General features: G+C 43.6%; 1 protein-coding gene across 2 annotated transcripts in view; it reads right to left on the bottom strand.

Annotated features, from left to right (window-relative positions):
- LOC137751745 (phospholipid-transporting ATPase IB) overlaps positions 1–24,727 on the bottom strand; it is a 445,791-nt gene that overhangs the window by 133,453 nt on the left and 287,611 nt on the right. Inside the window, exons 27-29 of one of the 2 annotated variants that reach the window (XM_068526375.1) lie at positions 18,859–18,933; positions 11,906–12,028; positions 9,853–9,931 (exon numbers count right to left, since the gene is read on the bottom strand). In XM_068526375.1, coding sequence (XP_068382476.1) covers positions 9,853–9,931; positions 11,906–12,028; positions 18,859–18,933 — 277 coding nt within the window. The remainder of the gene's footprint in view (positions 1–9,852; positions 9,932–11,905; positions 12,029–18,858; positions 18,934–24,727) is intronic. The other variant, XM_068526376.1, reaches the window with a different exon arrangement.

Genomic DNA, 24,727 nt, shown 5'->3' with positions numbered 1-24,727 from the left:
TCCTGAAGCATGTTGCTGACAAATTACTTCTTCCCACTTGGTTTAATCTCAACAGTACTGTTACGATTCCACCACTCCACTCAGGAAAACAACTTTCCTGTGGTTTAGCTGTTTTCATTTTAGTTGGATATTTAAAATCTCAAGTGATTTTTTTTTTTTTTTTTTGATAGGAGAAAAAGAACCCCCAAGTCAAGATGAGTAATTGGGTCCCCAAGCCAGCCTTCAGGACAATATTTATCCACCATCTATGTAAACGATTAAGAAGAAGATTAGTGCAGACAAAGCAGCATGGGGTGGTACAGAGGGATGTTTGGGAGGAAAGGGGCAGAGAGATGGGAAAGGACAGTCCAGGCACAAAAGGACTCAGCCTGCCTAGAGGCATGGAGGTGAACTCCTGCCCTGCTGGAGTAGAACCTTGAGATGCACGGGGCGGGGCGGGGTGTGGGATAGGAGTACTACAGGGGCCAGAATGGTGAGGTCAGCAGGGGCCAGACCACACCAGGTTCTAAAAAGGTCCCTGTAAAAGAGATCCACCAAACATACAGGTGGAGAGAGGTGATCTCACCAGACCTTTGTTAACCGGCAGGACACTGAGCATTTCCCAACGGAAACCTAGCGTTCGCTCACGAAGGCTCAGCAGAGCTAGGGCAGAGGGAAGGAGGGTCAGGCTGCCTGTTGCGTCAGCACCGCCGGCATTTCACGGAACGGTGTGAGATCAGCCAGCCCTGTGCAGGCTGAGGTTGAGATCCACCCAGATGACAGCTGAAACGTTGCCGGACCAAAAGTCCAGGGAAGGAGCTCCACAGAGTAAAGAACCTGAAAGAGCGAGGAAGTTTCCCAGCTGCTTTGTCGGATAAAGCACTGAGTCACATTTAGAATGACCAGCTGTGGCCACATGTGGTGTAAAACCTAATATAATGATGGTGCCGCCAAAAACATCGGAAGTATTATTACAAAATACCAGAGCTAGAAGCCGCGTCCTGAGAGCCAGTCATTCTCTTAGAAGCCGATACAATGCCTTGGCTTCAGGACCCTCAGACCCAAAGCAGCCACTAAGCCTGTTCGTCCAGACTTACATTATCTGCAAAATCTGGTTGGATCCAGGGACTGACACGATGTAGGATTAGCCAAATGAGGTTTAGAAACGCAGACACTAAAACAGACTGTTGTGAACAATGGGGACGAACCCACGTGGACCCTCGCGTGAGTAGTGATGACCCCAAATGCTGCATGCAAAAAGCTCTCTGAAAATATCTGTGGGAAAACCCACGGTTTGTAACAAAAGTATGTCTCATTTTCTAAACAGAATGATAAAGGAACTTACCTCAGATGCTTCCAGAGGGCTAGGTTGATGACATCATATAAGGATGCCATTTCAATTAAATGCTCATTAAACCCATTACATCATGGCCCAGCTAAAGCACAAAAATGTATTCAGAAAGGCCTCGGACAAAAAGCAAAATTTGAAGACTAAGTTAGAGCATAGTGCTGTGCAGCCAGAGAAGACAGGGTTTAATGATCAGGAAAACAGATGGGGTGGACGTATGTGTGTGTTTTTAGTGCAGTAAGAATCCGTGGAGCGCCTGGATTCCAAATCACAGGTAGGGCTTCCCTGGTGGCGCAGTGGTTAAGAACCCGCCTGCCAATGCAGGGGACACGGGTTCGAGCCCTGGGCCGGGAAGATCCCACATGCCGCGGAGCAACAAAGCCCACGCGCCACAACTACTGAGCCCACGCGCCGCAACTACTGAAGCCCGTGCGCCTAGAGCCCATGCTCCGCAACAAGAGAAGACACCGCATGAGAAGCCCGCGCACCGCGACGAAGAGTAGCCCCCGCTCGCCGCAACCAGAGGAAAGCCCACGTGCAGCAACAAAGACCCAACACAGCCAAAAATTTTAAAAACTTTATAAAAAAAAAAAAATCACAGGTATCTCACTCACACAGGACTCCATCGGGAGAATTAGGGGAGGTGGCGCCATTCCCTCCACATCGGGACACCTGCCAAGAATCCTGGTTGCAGAGCAGATGCCAAGTTCCTCCTGTTTTCCTTCTCCCACCCTTTTGCTTCTAGAACCTTCAGCAGCACTAGTTCAGAGCAGGCCTGATTCCAGAATATTAATCAGGCTCTCCATTCCCCCGTCTCACCCTTGGGGCCTCTTAAGACTCCGGAGGTTCAGAGGAGGTATGATGCCAGCCAGCTACTATTAGATGAATATTAAGAGTGAAAATGTCTTCCAAGTTTCAAATAGCTAATTTACAAATAAGCTTAGAACTCATCTTGCTCAAATGTCTGTACTGTCTCTACTACAACTGAAACAATTCTTTCTGCTTCCAACACTATGTATTCACAAAGAGAAAATTTATTTTCTCCTTTCTTGGTAAAGAGTGGTATAAACTATTGGAAAGAGTTTCTAAAAGGTAGAGTTTATACAAGTGTTAGTGATTATAATTACATTCATAACCAGCACTGGGTTAAGTTCCTGGTTATATAAGCCTTTTGCTGGATTTTCTCCTCCCTCCTGACATTTCTGCTGGATAAAGTTAAGGACGTGAAACTCAGATTTCAATCTCTTTTTTCACTCTTGTTTACCAAAAATAGATTTTGAAAAGGAAGTAAAAATGATGATGGAAAGTAAACTCGATTGCCTGCCAATGTCAAACAGCCACCTCGTAGGCACAGGCTCTTTTCTTATTCCCGGGAGCGTAGTCTAATGACATTCCGCGGCCCTTCGTACCTACATGGGGCCCCGTGACTAGTTCTTGCCAATCAGACATGAGCAGAAGTGATGGACCGCTTCCTCCCAGAGAAGGTTAAGAGCAAGCAGTCCTTCTGTTCTCTCCCATCCCCACGTGAAGGCGGAGGGTGAACTCGGGGGCCCTGCACAGACGGAGCGCCACTATATCGAGAATAACTAGGGCTTGTTTTAATCGGGTGTCGAAAGACACACAGACATGGACGTGATGATCGTGAAGGAAGGAGTTTACACTCACGGATCCCTAGAAACAGGGCGCACGGGGCGTCAGGCAGGGCCATGGGAAAGCAGCAGGGTCAATCAGGAGGCAGGAGGGGAGAGCATGGCCCAGAGCCTCTAGTGGGGTTTTCATGGGACAAAATGGACAGAGCAGGGTAGGTACACTGTTTAAGCTCAGGACTGGATAGTGTGAGTAATTTCAACAGTCTCTGGGTTTTAGGTCGATCCCTAGTTATGGGGTACCTGGCCCGGGGGTGACTTAGGGCAGGGGATACTGGCCTGGTCTAAGAGAGTGAGGTACAGAGATGGCTGGGGGTGTGGGAGCCAGAATGGTTGGCCGTGAAGCAAAGGCATGCTTGTGGGGCAGTTGTTTGCTCTCCCCAGGAATTAGCCAACCCGGGGAGCACAGTCTCTCCAGGATCACGGGCCCAAATATCAGGGCATCACAAATGCAGAAAACAAGAAAATACAGTCAATACACCCATGTACAATGCACTTCTCCGTTTGATCGTTACACGAGGCAGAAATAAGCCTTTACTGGACTAAGGCCCTGATATTTGGGGGCTGTTTGTTGTAGCAGCTATTCCCACCTTAATACACCTCGATTCAACTTCCCGATAGAAGCTATATGGGTGAAATCTGGGAACTCTGGCTCACGCTTCTTACAACATTACATCAAACCCAACTGTTTAAAATATATGTAGCCCAGAGTTTTTTAAGAGAGACACTGAAATGTAAGAAACATTTAAGTGCATTAAAGCAACGGCCCTTCTGCCCCATTCTGTGTTTCCAAACAACAGTCCTGTAGGCACATGAGGCGGACTTTACGTTACGAGTTCACTGTGTTTCAGACTAACCAGAACAGAAGAAAACGTTCTGAATTTGGAAACTTGGTTTTGAATGTACTACAGTGACGGGGTTAGCAACTAGTGATTTAGATTTATACGCTAGCTATAGTTTCATCTGTATAAATCCAGAAGCTTCCAGAGTGTTCTGTCTTTCTCGTTTTTAGTGAGCAAGTTCCATTCACTTCATTTATATGCTTCAGGATTTTGTGACTGTTCATACTACCCTGTCCTCTCAGTGGGTTTCCCAGATGGCAGAAGCCACATGGAGTTACTACTCCCCTTTTCTGTCCCATTTAGCATTGAATGTTCGTCTCTGGATCTTTTTCATTTATCTTAGATCTTAAAATGGGTACACAGTATGGTCAGTGACTTTGCAATGGGAAGAAAATGTCGGCTATTGTTTCCCATACCTTACTTTAAAATGCTTTAAAATATAGTATTTTACGGGTAAGCTTTGTGACAGAACAGCAAATTCTCCTGACAGGTTGAGGACAGAGTACAATTCTCCTGACAGGTTGAGGCAGACTAGGGAAGCACTCATTAATGCAATATCGGACCCTTCCAATTCTACCTCCTAAGCAGCCCTCTAATCCATCCTCTTCTCTGACACGGTCACGACACAAGACCACACAACAGCCAACCAGCCGAATGTCAACAATCATCCCGGCCGGTGTGGTCACATTAAAATTCATCAGATACATGGTTCTCCGCTTATAACCCATCGATGGCTCCCAGTAAACTCATACTACAAAAGGCTCACTTGTCCCAACAGGCTGGAAATGGTCCGATTCCTTGGTCTCCATCCTTTATCGTCCCAAGGCAGTCAGTCTCACAGCACTGCTCCCCAATCCTCCACCCATAGGTGTCTTCTTTGAGTAGGAGTCACACCCTCTCACCCCATGCTACTTCCCGTAACCTGAAACCCCTCCCTCCTTACTCTTTCCCCAGCTTGTTCCTGCTCAGCCTTCAACTATGCTGTCACATCCTCTGGGGGGCAATCCTTAAAGCTGGAACCAGGTTAGTGGTCCTTGGTATGCACTCCATTTGACCTCGACTGTCCGTTCGCTACACTTTTTGTTCACTCCTGCCTTGTCCAGTGTAAGCTCCACGAGGGCAGGGACCTTGCCTGTCATGTGCACTACCATCTACCAATACTGACCTGCACAGAGGACACACTCACTTATCTTTTTTTTTTTTTTTTCCAATGAATGAGTAATTGATTTTAAGAAGTTGCAATCTCAGAGAACAATGGCAGTCATGCCCCAACTTAGCTTAACGTGAAACTGACATGATAGAAAATAACCAAGTTTACAGTAATAGGTATAGGTCATAAATAATTCAAGCTTAAATGACCCAATAATGGCACAGGCAGAGAGAAGTACCCCTACATCTCATTTTATACATGTGCACTATTATTTCAGTTTATAAAACATGCCTCGTCTTACAGTAGTACATTTATTAAAAAGTATAAAATAGCCTTCTCCAAGAATGTTCAGAGACCTTGTTGCTTAATTAGTGCCAATAATTATCCACATGGTATTTCGAAGTATCCACATGGTATTTCTTCTTCTAGAAAGAGGAGGGAATGGTTTCCAGGGTGTGGAGTGTGCGGAATCAAGAACAATTTTTTTTCGGGAATTTTTCTCTGCTGTTAAGTATACTCCCATCACCTCCCTCTTAAATTCCATCAAGAAAAATCTGAAAAGTTCCTTTTTTTAAATCAAAACGGATTTTACGGCCTTTTGCCAATAACCACATTCCACTTCAAGGAGGGTTTGTTCAAATATGCAGACTGGATACGCCAATGGAAAGCCCGAGTGTGGCCTGACACCAAGGTCTTGATGAATTTTGGTTCCTGCAAAGGTGATGTCTCTGGTTTTAACCTAAAATCATGTTTCAGATCAAAGGCTGGGAGCTAGAGGCCAGCCGTGGCCGTGAGCGTAAGGTTGTGATGGTTGGAAGAAATCTGATTTACGGAATTGCTGGAGTGGAAAAATGTATTTTGAAACTTGAAATGAATCAGCACCAACTCCATCAGCCAAGGACTGCTTTGAAAATTCTATCCAAAACCACGCAAAAATAAGCAAAGCAAAATTCTTGGAAGCTTCCTAAGGAATGAACAACAGGCTCACACCTTCTTAGAAACGTTTCTTCCCAACAATGATGCTGGGAAGTGACCAGCACTGCATGTACCTAAGCCTGTCTCCATGGAGACCGGACAGAATTTCCTGGTAAAATCCACCATCTCCGCGACACAGTCCACAGAGCATGAAACAATGGAACAAAGCTGCTCTGTAGACCTCAGCCCCTGGTCGAGCAAAGCCCCCCAGGGCTCTGAGTGTGGCACGTGTCTGACGGAAAATTTCCAGCAGGACTTGGGGCTGGAGGTGGGGGGGCCCGAAGGCACTGTTCTGTGAGATCAGGGTCCCCATACTCTGAAAGTGCCCCAGTTTGTCTCAAACTGGTGTCACGTTTCTACACTTCTTTGGGAGCAGGGTGAATGCATCCTTCTAAGGGGCGATTCAAAGTGTAACAGGAGCGCATTTCTATTTAGGACAATCAGCACATAAGTAATCGAATCAGCTGCCATATCCCGGCTCTTCTCAAACTTCCAAGCTTTCTTGATTTTCACCTCTGACTTCCTTCTCCCCCCCCGCCCCGAAAAAACAAACACACAAAACCCATGCTCTTGCCAGACCTTATGTATTTCTCTACACGGCTGTCTTATCTTCCTCAGAGGCAAGTCCCATGGTGTAACTCTCCTACCTTAAACCCTTCACTAAAAAACGTCCCCATCTGGGTTTTGGTGATCTGACCGTCACCTAACACCCACAGTGCTACAGCTCTCTCGACTAGGGACGCTGGAAATGTGTGCAGACGTGTTTTGATTCACAGTTGCACAAGGATAGGGAAAAGGGTGACGGTGGGCGGGTTCACTGTCCAGGGCCAGGGATGCTCAGTGTCCGGAAACGCTCACCAGAGGCTGAACAAGGTCCCGAGTCCCGCCCTCCGACCCCCACCCCACTGGGAGCCACTGCCCACGGGCTCTCCCAGCTCCCGGCCAGGAATGCTGTTTCTCCCCGCCTTTACCCCATACCTCCCAGCCCTACTGGATCACCCCCTATTCATCTTTTAAGAACTTAAGTATTGCTTCCTCGGAGAATACGCTTCCTTGACCCGCTAGACTAGGCTGCGTCCCGGTATTACAAGCTCCCCCTGCAGCCTGTAGGACGCAGCACACTGGCTATTAAACAATTATGTGTGCCATTCCTGATGGTCAGCTCTGACCTTATGGAAGCCCCCAGAGAGCAAGACATGCTCTTATGTCCACCGCACCCTCGGCGCCTGGCACATCATAGGTCTGCAGTAATTTTGCTGAATAAGTTCTTCTCTAAACACGTTCTCTCCTCTCTAAACACGTTCCCAATCCCTGGGTCTAACCCTCCTTAAGCTCCCCTGGATCAGCCGGAAACCCAACTAGGATTCTTGCCACCAGTTTGCCTTCTACCATTCACCTTAACGAGATACGATGGATTCATTTCCCCGAAATTGCTCTGATCACAATACTTGCCTTGATCTAAATTCTACTGACTGTTCACTGCTTCCAAAGCAAGTCCCGATTTCTTAACATCGCATTCAAAGCCCTCTGCAATCCAGGTTTCACCTGCCTTCTCCAACTTTTCCCTGCCTTCCACCCTGTAAGGGATGACCTTCTCAAGCTCTCCACATCTGTCTTGAATCGCTCCCCTTCGTTTGGCTCTTCCCTCCAACCCTCCACATCTCCCTTTGCCTGGACTTTCAGGCTAAGGCTACACATTATCTCCTCGAATGAGCCCTGAATCATCCCAAATGAAAGGCATCTCTCTCTCAGCCCTCTACAATCCGAGAGCACTTTACCTGTATTTTACTTGAGAATGATTTTCTACCTTGCGAGAGAACTACCCACTTCCCTTACCAGACTACAAACTCCTTGAAGGTGAGACCCGCGTTGATTCATTTACCCACCACCTTTAGAATCTACCACAGTGTCTCAGACATAAGGATCACATGAATGAATAGCGCTAAGGAACAATAATCATTTTGCTGTATATTAACAGTGAGAATTTAGAAATTAATCCTAAAATATTCATTCCGTTTGTTAGAGGACATCAACTAGTGAGCAAGAACACCAACTGGCCTCCTGTTGTTCTTTGCCAGATACGCTTAATGTTTGCTATTTATTTCACCTTCAACAGTTTCACTCAAAAGGTTACTGTTTACAACACAACCAAAAGAAAACCTCTATGCTGAAGGCATATGATGAAATAATGATTCTGACAATGATGGTGATAATGATTTTAAAGATGGAAAAAAAAATCATCCTTTTGGTTGCTTGGCAAATTGCTAATCTGAGGGAAGCAGGTAAGGGTGATAGAAACCAACTTGAAATTCATCTGGTGATATCTCTTGGGTAAATTAGTGACTGTTGGGATTCTATCCCCTTTTAAATACAGACCACATTAGGAGAATGAATGGATTTACGTGATGGAATCTGGGTAAACAATAATGATCCCAACATAAACTACCAACCACAATCTCGAAGCACATAATCATGACTCAGGACCAGAAAACCATCGTCTTTGCTGAAAACGGGCCACGCTAGCTCCTTCTGAAGCAGGCGAGGAAATGACCATCTTGCAAAACTTCTGTGAGTCCAAAGGCAAGCACTGCATATTTAGGGACAAAGTCAATGCCGAGATAAGAGGGTGAGGGGCCTGTCTCTTCCTAAGGATGAAAGGCTGGGCTCCGGGATGAGAGAACACCTGCCAAACCTGTTCTTGTGCTCATGAGACACACAAGACACACTACCTCCCATCACCAGCCCAGCCTGATACAATGACGGCTGCTTTATCACCAAACTGTCAGAGCTTCTAAAACAAACCACAGTCAACACTCTTATATTTGTAAGCCCTTACTCACAAAACCATTTCAAAAGAAATTAAATCCACTATTAGTAAAGATGAATCACAGGAAAGCTTTATCGCTCAAAGAGAATGATTCCACTAGACTGCCCCTTTGGGGGTGGGGCTGGAAGCAGAAAATTGTATTTTCTGAGTTAGAGACTTAGGGACCCTTGAAGGAACAGGGCATCTGATGAAACTGAGAGAAAAGGTCATAGAGTATAACACATTCGTTGTGCATGCATTTTCTCTGTCAATATTTGACAGGTTAAAGCACATCAGTGAGGATGAATCATGTCCATCTGAAACACAAAAAAACACTGACAGAAACAAAGAAGCTTGGAAACTTTGTATTTGTTGGTTCTCTGTACAATAAAAGGCCTTGTCTAGTCAACATTTGGAGTAATTTTCCCCAGGGGTATTATTATGATCTGAGAGGGGTAAAAGAGTAGCATTCTTGTAATACATTTTCACTTTTTGAGACTAAAAGGTATGTCTCTTTAAGAGGTCACACTTTGGATGTATTAAGAAGTATGAACGAATACACCCTCCTTCAGCTTAGGGAAGACTGAAACCAACAGGGAGAATCAGTCCTCCAGCAAGCTTTAAACGTTGGCTTGAAAAGTGTACGTCCAGGAAAGGAGATTTTCAGAAAACTGGGCATAAAATAAAACTCTCATGAGGTTTGAGTTATTTGGCATAGAGGTATGTCAGGCTTGGAAAACGAAAGCCCAAGCAATTAACAGAAAATTTCAAACTTGTGGACAAGAGGCATCGATGTTTCATTATAGGACAGTGCTTTTCTTCAAGATCCTTGACTCAAATGGTTATTAAAAATAAAGTTTAGAATTCCTAGTATTTAAACTCTCCAGGCAACTGGAAAGAAAATGGGTTCTCAGAGCCAGAATGGGTGAAACCTACATGCTATTAAGCCGAGACTAGTTCTCATTAGATGTTTCGTATGTTTTTCTTTTGAAATTTGTTCCTGTGATCTCTGGGTCCGCAGAACTGGGGGAAAAAATTGTGAGCAACTGGTACTGAGGGGCTGCAAAGCTACCTGCTGAGAGTTGGATCTCGAAGCCATTACCTACCGTGCTCCAGCGCTTTCATGGGAAACCAGAAGAGGATGAGGGAGTGGACCAAGGCGTTGATGCAGTGACCCCAGAAAACCTAAGGGAAAACAAACCAAGGGAGTCAGGAGCTGCCCACCCTCTTGACCTCTGTGTAGCTCAACAAGCCCCTCATTGTCAAGGATGCTGGTTGCGATGCCCAGCTCCGGAAGGCGAAAAAACCCCCCAATTTCCTCACTTTTACATACAAATGACTGGGTTATCTCCAGATAATATTACTCTAGTACAAAGACCTAGAGAGATATTCACATATAAACAGGACAATATACAATCTACCCACATCCAAAAAAATAAATAATGATCCATTTCCTTTAGAACGGAAAGAAAGACTGCATTTTATAGTCATCCAGAGAAAGGGTATTGGGTCAAACTGTTAATGAAGAGACTGAAGCCATACTTTTGAAAGCATGAAAAACATTTACAATGTAAATTCCTACACAGCATGCTCAATCTTTTGTTTTACCCCTTAAAATCCCTCCCATTCAATTTTTCAGTTTTTGGGATTTAGATGAATATCATTCACATTTAAAAATTCTCTTTAACACCTGAGAGGTCAAACAAAAGAACATGAAGTTCAGTTTCTTCTAACTTACGGTTTCATAAATGCATTTCAATCATCTTTTTAACTCTGAGATGACAGAATTACTAAAGCCAGATTGAATTTATTTAACAGTCTAGAAATTGTTCTGGGAATTGTCATATATATATAGTTGGATCTTAAGTAGTGACGGGACAACAGAAAATAATGAGAAATTATGAGACAGTGGGATTTTCCTATTTTAAATGTTCATTTTTCCCCTATCTTCTCCCTGCCCTCTGTATGCCCCCGTCCCCCCGCCCCCAGATCTTCAAAACGCTTGCAGGTCAGTCTCCAAGCATCCTCAGCTCGGCTACCTTTCCAACGGGTCCTTTCCTACCTCCCTCCTTACGTGGCCTTTGAATTCAAACTCTGTAAAACACCGATTTACGGAAACAATGCAGAATAAACAGGCCATATTTCCCATCGACAGAGCCATGGTGAACAAGGACCGATACAATTAGTCAGCCCCGTCTCCTTGTGCGTGGAACACACTTGAACCAGCAGTGTCCCCTTGTGTGTTTTCCAGATGTGGACATGTCTGTTACACTTTCCCAAACAGGAGGCAGCCCTGAAGGAAGACAAGCACGACACCTGGCTCAAAACGAAGGCTTCAGAGATTGCTCTCTACCGAGGACTCCCGTGGCATCCTCCCTAAAGCCTAGGCTGGTGTCCACGCAGGCTAATCACACACACAACCGGCACATGGTGTCTTAAATGAGCTGGGCATCGAGCCTCTGTTCCAGCCTCCGAATCCCCCCCTGCACAAACACCGGAGACGGAAACACGGCGATGCAGGCATGTGGGCATCTTTGCCTCCCAACCCAGCCGGGTACCTACTTCCCCTTCCGGCGGGGGGCCCTCACCTCTGCCCTTCTAGCCGTGGCTGGCGGGTCAGTGACACACCAGACCCCTGAGCCGCTCCTGATCGCGGGGCGCCCGTAACACCTAAGCCAGGCTCATCTCGGGACTGCCTACTCCTTGTCTGTCTAGATGTTTTCTCTTTCCTGATCCTCCAGACTGAAAATAATACCCACGCCTGACTCGATTCCTGTGTTCACCTCTGGCCAATTTTCCTCACTGGCTAAAGGGACATTTTCCTGTCCCTGAGAACCAGGCAGTGATGGAGGGAGGGCCGTGCCAGGCAACAGGGCTCTATTGGGTGGGGGACGATTGGATCCCACAGGTCCTGGGGCATGGGGGCCGCTGGCCACATGGTCATGGGGGGCCCACGTAGGGAAGAAGAAGGCCTCACGGACCAGGAAGGGATGGACGCTTTCTTCCCGATCTGGCAGCCTGAATTCACCGGGCTTGCGATACCGGGAGAGACCCGGGGCCTCACCTCCCTTCGAACGCCCCCTCTGAGCAGGTACCAGCGCTGAGGGACAGGACGCAGCGCCCGTGCCTTCCGAGGGGCCCTGTGCGTGCGTGGCTCACCTTGGTGTTGAAGCCCTCGGCGTTCTGGGTGATCCTGTAGAGTTGCGGGAACCTCAGCATGCTCTCCTGGCTACATGACCTCTCGAAGATGCCCAGAGTGAAGGGGGGCAGCGCCGTGAAAATCTGCGTAGACAACATTGAGCCATCACCAGAGGCCCTTCCACTCACGCGGTTCTGGTGGTTCAGGTCTACGCGATGATGACTTAACTCTCGGTCGAGTCCCAACCTGAGGTCCAATGATTCACGACTCCCCGCACACCCTCCCAACAAACAAACGAAAGACCAGTTTAAACTGTTGCCTAATCAGCATAAAATGAATAGACTGAACACTAAAAACAACATCCTAAATATGTGATTAGCCAAGAAGTCTTGTTCCAGTAACAAATGCCCTCCTTTGTAGACGAGCTGTGACTTAGAATCCTACCATGGTGAGCTCTGTGCGGTGTGGCAGTGTTTTCCTGTGAGTGCTGAGGCCCCATTTGCAACTTTCCATCCTGATTTTACACTCACATTTCAGGAAGCACTATGTCCTTCACCCACTTATTCACTCGATGGACTTCTAAGGGGAATGCATGATGGGCCAGGTATGGTGATAATCCCCAGGGAAAGAGAGATTTAGAAACAGGAGGAGGAAGAAGGCAAGGAAGCAGGTCCCCGACTGCTAGGAACTCCGTCTGCTGCAGAGCTGGGGACGGGGCAGCTGGCAACAGGCACAGAACAAACATATAAAACAGACCACTCTGCAAAATCACTCCTGGGGGAGAGGAGACGGGGAATCAAGGAAGGATGCTTGGACTAAAGAGCTTTTGCCCTGTAAGGTACTGGACCTGCAGGATTTGGCGGGATGGTAAGGGATGTGGGTGGGAGGGATGCAGAGGGAAGCATCCCCATGAAAGGAACACCCGTCACAAAGCTTTGAGGCACAAACACGGATAGCACGCTTGTGGGGAAGCTCTAGGACGTTCAGGATGGCGGTTTGCTAGGGACACGGCACAAGACAAGGCTGGGATGGAGACAGAACGACCTCCCAGGATGATGAGCTCTTGGGCAGAGGGTGCTTCCTTTTTTTTTTTTTTTAATAAATTTATTTACTTATTTATTTATTTTTGGCTGCACTGGGTCTTCGTTGCTGTGTGCGGGCTTTCTCTAGTTGTGACGAGAGGGGGCCACTCTTCGTTGCGGTGTGTGGGCTTCTCATTGCAGTGGCTTCACTTGTTGCGGAGCACGGGCTCTAGGCATGCGGGCTTCAGTAGTTGCAGCACATGGGCTCAGTAGTTGTGGCACGTGGGCCCGGTAGTTGTGGTGCACAGGCTCAGCAGTTGTGGCTCACAGGCTCTAGAGCGCAGGCTCAGTAGTTGTGCTGCACGGGCTTCACTGCTCCATGGCATGTGGGATCTTCCCAGACCAGGGCTCGAACCCGTGTCCCCTGCATTGGCAGGCAGATTCTTAACCACTGTACCACCAGGGAAGTCCCTCGGAGGGTGCTTCCTAAGACTGTTACCTTTACCTGTCCTCTATAGCATGTGACATAGCTGAAGAAGAGGGTTGGAACAAGCGTGTCATCCAGCCCAGGCGGTGCGGCAGACCCGAGGACCACCTTCTCCTTGGGTGTGTGCACGGGTCACTCTCTACTCTGCATCAGCATCGAGCAAGTCTGTACCCACAAGCCCAGCAAGCTCTCAGGGCCGTGGGAACTGGATGTGTGTCTCTACGAGAGTTCTGATTGCACACCAGTTCCCAGGAGTCTGAACATCCGGCCAGAGGAGTCAGCCTTTTCCAAGTCTGTTGGGATAAAACAAGTAGAGCTGCGGTGGGGTGAGGCCCATAAAACGCACCAGCAGCTCCATCTTCACCCGGGAGCGGAGATGAAAACAGCCCTGGGATGTCAATGTTCTACAGATTTCAGGGAGAAAAAGATCCAGAGTGGTGGCATTCACATCTCACAATAACAAACGCTAGAGGAAAGCACCCCACAAACATCTCAAAAGCTCTGCACACTCAGTATATAAACTTGCCCTCACTGTTTGGTTAAAGAAGCTATCTGCATACTGTTTACACAGCCAGCTTTATTTTTTCTTTTCCTTTTTTCACTTGACTTCCTCCTTCCACCCACTTCAAATCCTCTCCCCCATCACACCCCCAGTCTAACAACCTACCAGATTTCTCACCCAGCTTGTAGCATACCCCTTCCCCCTCTACACACACACTGCTCGGGATCATTATTTGCTTTACAGAAACAAGACATCAAACACATTTTCTTCATCTTATTTTTCTCATTAAACAATACACCATGGGAAGTCCCCAAGTACCCTGGGTTTGACCCCGAAGCAGCCTTTTTCATGCTCACATACTATTTCACAGTATGGATGGATCATAGTTTTTCAACCATCACCTATGGACAGGCATTCATGTTATTTCTAGTTCTTCGTTGCCACAAACATCATGTAATAAACACCTAGAACGTATTGTAATATCTATCCTTTACCTTTTATTTCTATGCGAAAGATTCCCAAAAGTAGGTCTGTAAGGGTAAAAAAATACATGTATTTTAAACTTTAGAAGATGCTGCTTGGCTGCTTTCAGAAAAGGTTCCCATTGTTTATCTCTCCCTTCAGAAAGGACAACAATCTTCTCCCTGCTTCCCTATCAGCAATGCTTCTTATATTCTATTTAATACTCTCCAGCTTGAAAAATTAAAGATGTTGACTCTTACTTTTAAAAAATGTACATTTCCCTGGACCTCCAACTTTAGTGTTAAGTTCCCTGACTTATTTGTCCAGTTCTCTTGTCAGTATCACATTGATGTGGTTATGGCAGCTTTATAGTATAGTCAGATGTTCAGATAAGTCTACCTTTCTGATTGGTCTTTTTTGAACATGCTTTGCATATTTATTCTTAGATGCCTGTTAATTCCATTCATACCTTAATATCATTTTATGCAATTCCCTTCTCCTCCCACCCCCCAAACAATCATCCATTGGGATTCTATATGGAATCACATAAATTTATATACTAATTTTGGAAGGGTTGATACTAAGTTTTTTATGATACTAAGTCTTCCCATACAAGGAAATAGTATGACTTTCCATTTGGTTAAATCTTGTTGCATATACTTAGGTAAGATTTTGGGTGTTTTTCATGTAGGTACTATAAAAATTATTCCTATGCAATGTATAATTCTAATTGCTATTTTGAAAGGAATTATTATTCTCCTTGCATTTCTAAGTACTCATTGTTAGAATTAAAAAAAAAAAAAAAAAAGCTAGTGATTGCCAGGACAGAAAAAAACTATGGGTTTTTATATATTTATTATGAATCTGGCCACCTTATCAAATTTTCTTATAATTCTAGTATTTCTTTACTGGTATGTTTTGGGTTTTTTAGATGTACAGTCATATATGAACATATTTAACATGGCCATTTTTGGTGCACATATTTGTATAAGCACAGAAATATTTTACTTTTTCCTAGTATTTGTAATAGTTATTTAATTTTCTTGGCAATTGCTGAAAATTCCAAAACAATGCTGAATTATATAGTGATGGCAGGAATCCCTGACTAATTTCTTATATAAAATGAAATCATTTTAGAATTTTACCATTTATGGCAATATGCTACTGGGTTTTTTAAATAAATAGTCTGCATTATAGTTAATTGACTTATTTCTTTCCTATATTATTTAGAGTCCTTATTTTGGAACTGGCAGCTGAACTGACTCAAAGACTTTTGCACCATCTACTGATGGGAACACATTTTTCTCCTTTTTTTGGCTGATACAGTGATACTTAGAAACATTTAAAAATTTTGAGCCTCCTATATTCCTGAAATAAATCCTTCTTTGTCAAATATTTTATTCTTTTGATACATTGTTGAACTCTATTTGCTGATACCTTATATACAATTTTTATATTTATGTTTATAAGTAAGGCTGGCTCCGTTTTCTTCAAATTCTGCTGGCTTGATAAAATTAAGGAGGATATATTTTCTGAAACAGCGTTAAAAAGAGTTATCTCTTCACTAAAAAAATAGATAAAATGTAGCTGAAATCCATTTGACCATGGTAGCTTTTGTTACTGGTAGCCTCTGTAGTCTCATTCTACTCATAACCTAAAATGATGTAGAAATTTGACTATGGATATAATGAGCATCTAATAGGATGGCACTGATTCATGACCTTGGGAGATGGAGGAGTTTCAATGCTATGTAATCTGCTCTGAGAATTAGACTGAGAAACGATGACTTTCTACTTTAGCTGGCTTGGGGAATCAAACATGAAGCGTTAAGTACCGAAAAGGAAGAAAGCAATACTGCTTGAAGAAAATGGCAAGGGATACAACTGATTCACTTTGTTATAAAGCAGAAACTCACACACCATTGTAAAGCAATTATACTCTAATAAAGATGTTAAAAAAAAAAAAAAAGAAAAGAAAATGGCAAGGGAGACTCCAGCCCAGAAGAGGGGTCAGTAGCAACGTCTCAGATGTCACAAACTGCCTCTTGCACTGGGTCTCTGTGGAGCGACCTGGAGTGGAAGCAAATGCTAAATAGAAGAGTAATCACAAAATTGGAATATGGGGTAGTACGGATTATATAGTAGTATTGTATCCATGTTAAATTTTATGATTTTGATCATTATACTGTGGTCATGTAAGAGAATGGTCCAGCTACGCACTAAAGGATGAACAGTAGGCGCATGATGTCTTAACTTGACTCCCAACTGGCTCAGAAATATACGTGTTGGAGTGTATGTGCACGCAAGCCTACGTACGCACATGTGTGCGTGTCTTCAGAGAGACGCAAATGGTAGGCAAAAGGCCAATAATTGATGAGTCTGGGTATACCGTTGTTTGTACTCTTTTTTGCAACTCTTCTCTAAGTTTCTATTTATTTCAAACAAAAGTTACCAAGACAATTGCTATGGGGGCAGACTTCCAAGTCCTCAAAAGCTTTGGCCCTTCCACTGATTGACTGTGGAGGCCAATGACCCTCTGACCCCACTGGATTTGACTGTCCCAACTCCGCCACCACTCCCTGGTGACCGTCTCCCACACTGGTACCGTGCCCCCGTGGTCACAGAGCCATTTCACCTGGGAATTCACTTCTCTGCTGCGATATTCTCTCTCATCTGGAGGACACAAAGGGTATAAAACATATCCCCAACCCTAGGGATCAGAGGTCATCGTGGGTCTTAAACTTTAATGTGGGTAGCCACTGCTAGAGAGTTTTATTTAAATTTTTGTTTTGCTTCTCAGTACCTCTGAGAAACTCTTTGTTAAGTCAGGATGGTGCTCGGGAATCTGCACCTTCAAAGAAATCCTGGTGCTTCTCATGCAAGTGGTCTGGGGACCATATTTTGACCAACATCATCCTACAGCCTATCGGCATCTGATGTGTAATAGCCACTCAATGTGAGTTTGTCGGATGAATCTGAACTGCCCAAGACTGCAGAGTGCTAAGGAAAGAAACTAGCACTCCTGCCTGAGCATGAAAAGGGGGCTAAAATCCATTCATTGTGTAACCAGTGACATGGATTTCAGTCCTTAGCGCTAAACATAGCCTCCTAGGTCTCAGCCTTCTAATTACAAGTACGTATGTGGGTCTGGGTTGGCCTTTTCCAACACTAAATCACTATGGAGCAGTCAGTATATTTCCCCCTAAGCGGTCACATAATTTTAACCTACTCAAAACACTTTTAAGTCCTGCAAAGTTAACCATCTGTCCAAGGGGAGGCCCTGGAGCCCCTTTCCATGTGGCAGGGGGTCAGAGTAGCTTTTCAAGCATAGGTGATAAACGGCCATCAATTCAGCCCTGCTCTCATCACCTGTCAGTTTTGTCTTTGGGGGCATAATTACTGGCAACAAATGTACTAGTGTACTTTGTAGTGAGTAACACAGTTACCATCTTATGAATGCTGTCTAAACCCAAGATCTGAACTTGGTTCGGCAACATCTTAGTCTAGACGTGACCCTCTTAACCTGTCGAGCTATACAGGGCTGAAGCAATGTGTTGTATGCAGCATTTTATACATAACACCTAGCAGAGCAGCTACTAAAAAAGGGTGTGTCAGGGGCGGAGTCTGAGTAGATGGACAATTTGAATATCCAGCCACGAATGTATATACAAATTGTAAATATTTACAGCACCACGATTTATTTTATTGTATGTCTGGTAACTTCCATCTATGCCTACCTATGATGGCTGCTTCAGAGTATAAACTCCCCCAGGGCAGAGAATGTCAGAGTTAGGGTCCAAAACAGTGGTGAAAGTGCAACTCAAGAAATGTGGCATACTCGGATCTCTACAGCACCAAGCTACACCCCTTGCCAGTAAAACAAAAGACTAAGTAGCTACATAGTCATTTTAGTCTATAGTTTATATTTATTTCCAGCTTTTGAATTCATTACAGTCAAGTAATGAAAACAGAACTCTAAAATCATGAAAAATACCAAATAAGCTGATTACCATTCGCCATGGGAGCTGGAAGTCAGAATTCATTATTTTAGCACTAACTGTGGGAGAAAACATTCTTCCACAAGGACAGATACGCTTTCAAGAAGGACAAAAAGGTCACCAGGTTACATACTGTATATTCGCATATGTTTAAGAATTCAGAAATAAAATTATGGAGTGGAATGAGTTTAGACGTAGTCCAGAAATTTTTTTCTTGAGCTAAAAACATGGAAATGTTGCCCAGGCATTTAGTCAGGAGGTAACAAGGGTCTATTTTCAAGATATGTGGGTTAATAATTTCATGGGGTTATTCAAGAATGATCTGCTATGATTGAAACCATGTGTGGAGAGTTTGGGCTTCTGCAGGATGTGTGGCAGCAACAAAGGCCCTAAAGATGTATTTGTGCTGCCTGCCATGGATGCAGATGAGGGACTTAGATACACTTCCCAGACACAAACAGTGCAGTTCTGCATGCCATCAGAGAGAAATGGAGAATGCTTACCACGTTGTACAAGCCGATGCACCAACGTTCAAATAAAATCTGCCCAGAAAATCCATTAACAAAGGCGAACCAAAGCTGAAAGAGAAAAAAGTTCATGAAGTTTTATATCAGTATTGACCTAAATGTTTCCATTCACTGAAGGAGTAGTGGGGAATGTGGACCACCAGCTGGACACAGCTGCCGAGAGATAAAGAGCCAGAGGACCGCAGCCGTTGCTCTTTCGTAAAATACAGATTCCCAATATCACAAATACCAATATTTTAAGGAAAATTTACACTTAAGGTGTACATCGATTTTAAGAGGTAGCATGTACATATTTACAGAAAAGCAATTTATGTTTAATTTACATCTAATATGTTTTGTATCAACACTTTCTCAATACTGGAAGGGTCTCAACTTCATGTTCTTTTTCCTATAAAGTTGACTTGATAAATATGATTTATCTTTGTAGGACTTTCAAATAGATAAAAATAAATAAAAAAACACAGAAACTCCTCTGTTGGTCATGTGTGTTCTTAGCTCATAAAATACTGACCCTCCTTGATCAAATGTCCACCACCTCAGCAAAGGGCAACACACAATAATAGGAAAGAAACATGCTCAAATCATCTTTTGGAGTAACATGGGATGTATAAATAAATTAAGTACAGATTATATCTTCAAGTAGACCATAATTCTGATTAGGCAAGACTGACACAAAAACAAGTGCAGAGCAAAGTGCCAGGGACATGAACGACAAAAAAAAAATTATTGGGACTTCCCTGGTGGTGTAGTGGTTAAGAATCTGCTGCCAATGCAGGGGACACGGGTTCGAGCCCTGGTCCGGGAAGACCCCACATGCTGCGGAGCAACTAAGCCTGTGTGCCACAACTACTGAGCCCGTGTGCCACAACTACTGAGCCCGTGTACCACAGCTGTTGAAGCCCGCGCGCCTAGAGCCTGTGTTCCGCAACAAGAGAAGCCAACGCAATGAGAAGCCCACGCACCGCAACTAGAGAAAGCCCGCGTGCAGCAACAAAGTCCCAACACAGCCAAAAATAAATAAATAAAATAAATAAATTTATAAAAGAAGAAAGAAAAAAACATTATCTTAGAGAAGGAACCATTACCAGGTATAATTAGGAGAAGATATGGAGGTGGTGAGAGTGAAGCAGAAGATGGGTGAGCCATAAGGAGGCTGGATGGAAACCTGATTTAGAAAAAAGCAAATACAGAAATACGGGATACAAAACGCCGCTGTTTAAAATTCAGCTGAATTTATGTCATACAGCAGGATCCCGGTGATGTGGGGTAGACTTTAATGTACCCCATGCTAATCACAGAATCCACCTTAGTGGTGTAATATCATGACAGACTGAATCCATTACTACAGTGGAAGGACTCCGGCAACACGGAACAGCCACCCCATAATAATCTGGGTTGAGATCAACTCTGCTACTGACGTTTTACTAAGTCAGATTTTTCTAAGTCAGTTTCTTGACTCCCCCAGACTAAGTTTCCTGAGCCAGGAATTGTTCCCAAATTTGCACAACTGTACCCAGTAGGGTGCTTGGTACAAACAGGGACTCACTCACCATGTCCCAGTGGGATCGAACGAAATACCTCAATTCAACTGCCAGACAGAGTTTTCTTAGCACAGCTTTCATCATCGCATTCCCTCATTCAAAGGACTACCAGGGATCCCTCCGAAATCTAAGATAAGCTTGCTGACCTTCAAAAACCCTTCCTCACTCCTATTTACTCTTCATTTCAACTACCTCCCCAGAGGTCCCCATGAGGCCTGGCTATTCTCAGTGAAGAAATATTGGTGGAGAACTAAGAATCAGAAGTTTGTGCTCTGCTCTGCACTCAGAATACTGTTACCACACCTATCCAAATATTAGCCATCCCTAAAACAACAATTTTATTTGCACGGCCTCCCTATCACATGAGGTCTCGGCAATCAGTACTCCGACCAAACTTTTAGTGCAATGAGCGGGCAGATCCACACCTGATTCAAGCATACTTATAAAGTGCTTCAAGGGTCTTAACCTAATTTTCCCAAGATTGTGTTATACTTTTCTATTCTCCTATTCAAACAATAGAGAGAACATTGATAAATATCTAGTGAACACAGCTATTTTATTGCTTAATTCAGTTAATGCAGTGCCTTTTGCTGAAGGTAGAGTAGTACTATTTTTACTGTCCTCCCCTCCCTAATACCAGTAGAAAGCAGCAAAACAATTGAAAATAGAAAAGTTATTTTCAATGAAATTATGAGATAGCCTTAATTAAAACTACAAATGACACAGAATAGAAGCTGATAAATATGATGACGTAGGATCAAATCAAGGGAGAATGTCAATAGCAGACAAAACCTTCAGAGTGAAAAGGTTTCCAACAAAGAGGTGGAACAACCCAAGAAAGAGCTGAATCAGCTCTTATTTAGAGGGTGAGATAGGCATGAGTCATGGCTGAGGTCCCTGGTTCAATTCAACACAGCAGGCAAACTGCAGTTCAAGGGCAATGTGCACACAAATGCCTTTTCCCCCCAGAAGTGACTGAGGAGAATGGCAGGGCACGGGAAGGAGCAAAGAGCAATCAACTCAGCAGATACCAATCGAGGTAAAGTGAAAAGAAATAAATGCAAATTCACCTAACAGAAAACCTGTGATGCACAGAAATTCCCTGTGAGGCATAGAGGCCTCCGACTCACCTGAGGAGAAGAAATGGTGGCGAGGGAGGTGGTCATTACTACAAAGTGACAGGTGACCAGTGCGGAAGAGACAGACACTGATGAGAAAGTGTTCTGAAAAGACTGTGAAGCCCCCTCCCCCAGACATCATCAAAAAATAACAAAGAAAAAATTTAAACAAAAGAATATGACATATAAATAAATGATAATAATATGAAACAATCTCCACAGAAAGAACCAGGTCAAAGCACAGAAAAATATTTTGAATGCTCCTGACAAGGCGAAAAGAGCTAAAGAATATGTGGCCTTTCACTGAAACAAGAGCTAAAATAAGATGTGTAAGATATCAAAGAAGGAGACAAATAAGGAAAGGTCGATATGACAGATAAAGGCCATGGAAATAAAACTCAGAATGGACACTGCTGAAACCAGTCAGGGTAGAGCAGGGCAGGCTCGAGAAAAGTGAGCAATGGACAAAAGTTAACATTGAATTTAAGAGAAACTGACTGCCTTCCAAAGATGACAACAACAACAAAAACCCCAAAAGGTGTACCTTAAAAAAAACAAAGGAGAGGGCTTCCCTGGTGGCACAGTGGTTGGGAGTCCCCCTGCCAATGCAGGGGACACAGGTTCAAGCCCTGGTCCGGGAGGACCCCACATGCCACAGAGCAGCTAAGCCCATGCACCACAGCTGCTGAGCCTGCGCTCTGGAGTCCGTGAGCCACAACTACTGAGCCCGCACACCTACAGACCGTGCTCTGCAACGGGAGAGGCCACCATGGTGAGAGGCCCCCGCTCGCTGCAACTAGAGAAAGCCCGCACGCAGCAGCAAAGACCCAACGCAACCAAAAATAAATAAATAAAATAAATAAATTTATTTTTAAAAAGGTATAAAAAAAAAAGAATAGAAACAAATGTTCGAAGATATAATAGAAGAAAAATTCCTGAAATATTCTAAAACCTTAATCAGCCAATAAATAGAGAAGACACCTTTTGTCCCCAGGAAACAAAATAACGGCCACAAAAAGATCAACAGCCACGCAAACCCTGATATATGAATTAATGAGTTTTAAAATTTTATAGGATCAGTTCTTTAACATATTCAGGCAGAAAAAGCAATTAGCCTACGAGGGGAAAAGTCAAGTTGGCTTCATGTTTCTCGGGCACAGTAGACAATACCAGAAGTCAGCAGTGAATGTTCACAAGTCCTTAGGGAAATAAAGCATGACGAGAATTTCAGCAAAAGGTAGAAACCAAAGAAACATCAAGAGCTGGAAACATAACATAAAATACGATGGCAGAAGTAATACCAAATATGTCTGTTATATTCATAATACATTTAAAAATGCTGAATGGATAAAAATATAAACCCCCAAATATATGCTAAGTACAAAAGAAATGTGAAAAAGAAACACTATTCGAATAAAATTGAATTCATGACCCTAACTTACAAAGCCCTACAGTGGACAAGGCCCTCGCCTGCCATTCTGAGGTCACTGCTTTTCCTCACGGAGCTGCAATGGCCCTCCACTGGTTCCCTGCAAGCACCAAGTATGGATCCAGCTTCATTATTTTGTACCCAAATATGAGGCAATTATGTCAACAGCATTCGGTTAATAAACCACCTTTATCTCACTCTGTTGAAATGCCCTTTAACATATAATAAATTACCATTCTATATAGGAAAAGTTACACCTGTATAGTATTGTGGTCTCACTCCATATACTCAAACTAATCACAGATGGCTTGAACACTTAACCATAAAAAAACAACTCAAAGCATTAGGAGAAAACAGGAAAAAAAAGTTATTTTTTGTATGTGAAACTGACTCTCTGTATGACAAACTCAGAAATCAAACAAAAAGAGGAATAAATTTGAAACAATTCATTTCTATAGCAAAAAATATTAATAAAGTTGAAAGAAGATGAATAAACAGTACACATATATTTGTAACATCTGTGAAGATCTAATTTCCTTACTATATAAAGAGTTCCTACAAATGAGAAAGAAAATGCCCAACAAGCTGTTAGGAAAACAGGCAAAGAATATACAGGCAGTGTGATCACAGGGCACAAAACCACTTATAAATGTAGGAACTCTCACTTTTTATGAAACACACACACAAAGGGATATCATTTTTTACCCAACAAATGGGCAAAGATTTAAAAGCTTGATGACCTGAGAAAATAGCTACCCTTATACCCAGATGGTAATATAGCATTGTCCACAAATATGTTTAATATATTTTTCCTTTGACCCAGCAATTCCACTTTTAGGAACATACTCTATATCTTATAGCTATAATCACACAGTATTCAACATAAAAATACAAGCGTGTTACCATGGCATTATTTGGAAGGATAAGAAATTAGAACCTGCACGTATATTGGTAGCTAGTTAAATGGATATAATTCATCCATAGCAATGAAATACTATGCAGACATTAAAAAGAGCAATATAGGTCTGTGAGCATGGTAATTACAAAACTCTCACTGATATATTATTACATGAAAAATATCAAGGTGTATGTTGAGTGGTCATGATTATGCAGAGCAGGTGTATACACTCTCATATGCATGGCGACTTTCTGGAAGACCCACAAGAAACTGTTCATATTCATTATCTTGAGGTAGCAGAAGTGTTCTCTAGGTGGTAGTGTGGAGACTCACTCATACCTCTCGTACTATTTTGAACTTTTTAAACGCGTTCATGTTTTATTTAGATAACTGTTTCGAGCAGTTATTCTCAACTAGGGTTGATTTTGCCTTTGAGACGCTTGACAATGTCTGGAAACTGTTTTGAGGGTGCTGTTGGCATCCAGAGGGTAGAGGCCAAAGATTCTGCTAAATATCCTACAATGCCCGGGAGAGTTCCCTACAGCAAAGAATTATTTGGTCCAAGATGTCAAGAGTGCCACTATTGAGAAACCCTGGATGAAAGAAATAGGTTCATTAGGTCAACCTGATAAAACCTCGAAATAATGTTGTAATGTGTTTGTTATAAGCAAAATAACGCCATGGGACAGACTGCAGGAAGCCATGATTAAATCTGTGTGTAGCCGGTGAGGATTCAGAAACCTTCGCTTCTTTTTGAGTAACTACTCTCTAGCTTGACGCCTCATACATAGAACCACACAGGCCTTACTCTTTAGAGGCCGTGGTAGCAATGCATGTGAATGCAGAACTTGACAAAATT

This window comes from Eschrichtius robustus, chromosome 18 (assembly GCF_028021215.1).
Source record: "Eschrichtius robustus isolate mEscRob2 chromosome 18, mEscRob2.pri, whole genome shotgun sequence".
NCBI classification, from domain to species: domain Eukaryota; kingdom Metazoa; phylum Chordata; class Mammalia; order Artiodactyla; family Eschrichtiidae; genus Eschrichtius; species Eschrichtius robustus.
Note: the sequence above shows the minus strand (reverse complement) of the source record. Positions and strands in the feature narration are given on the sequence as shown.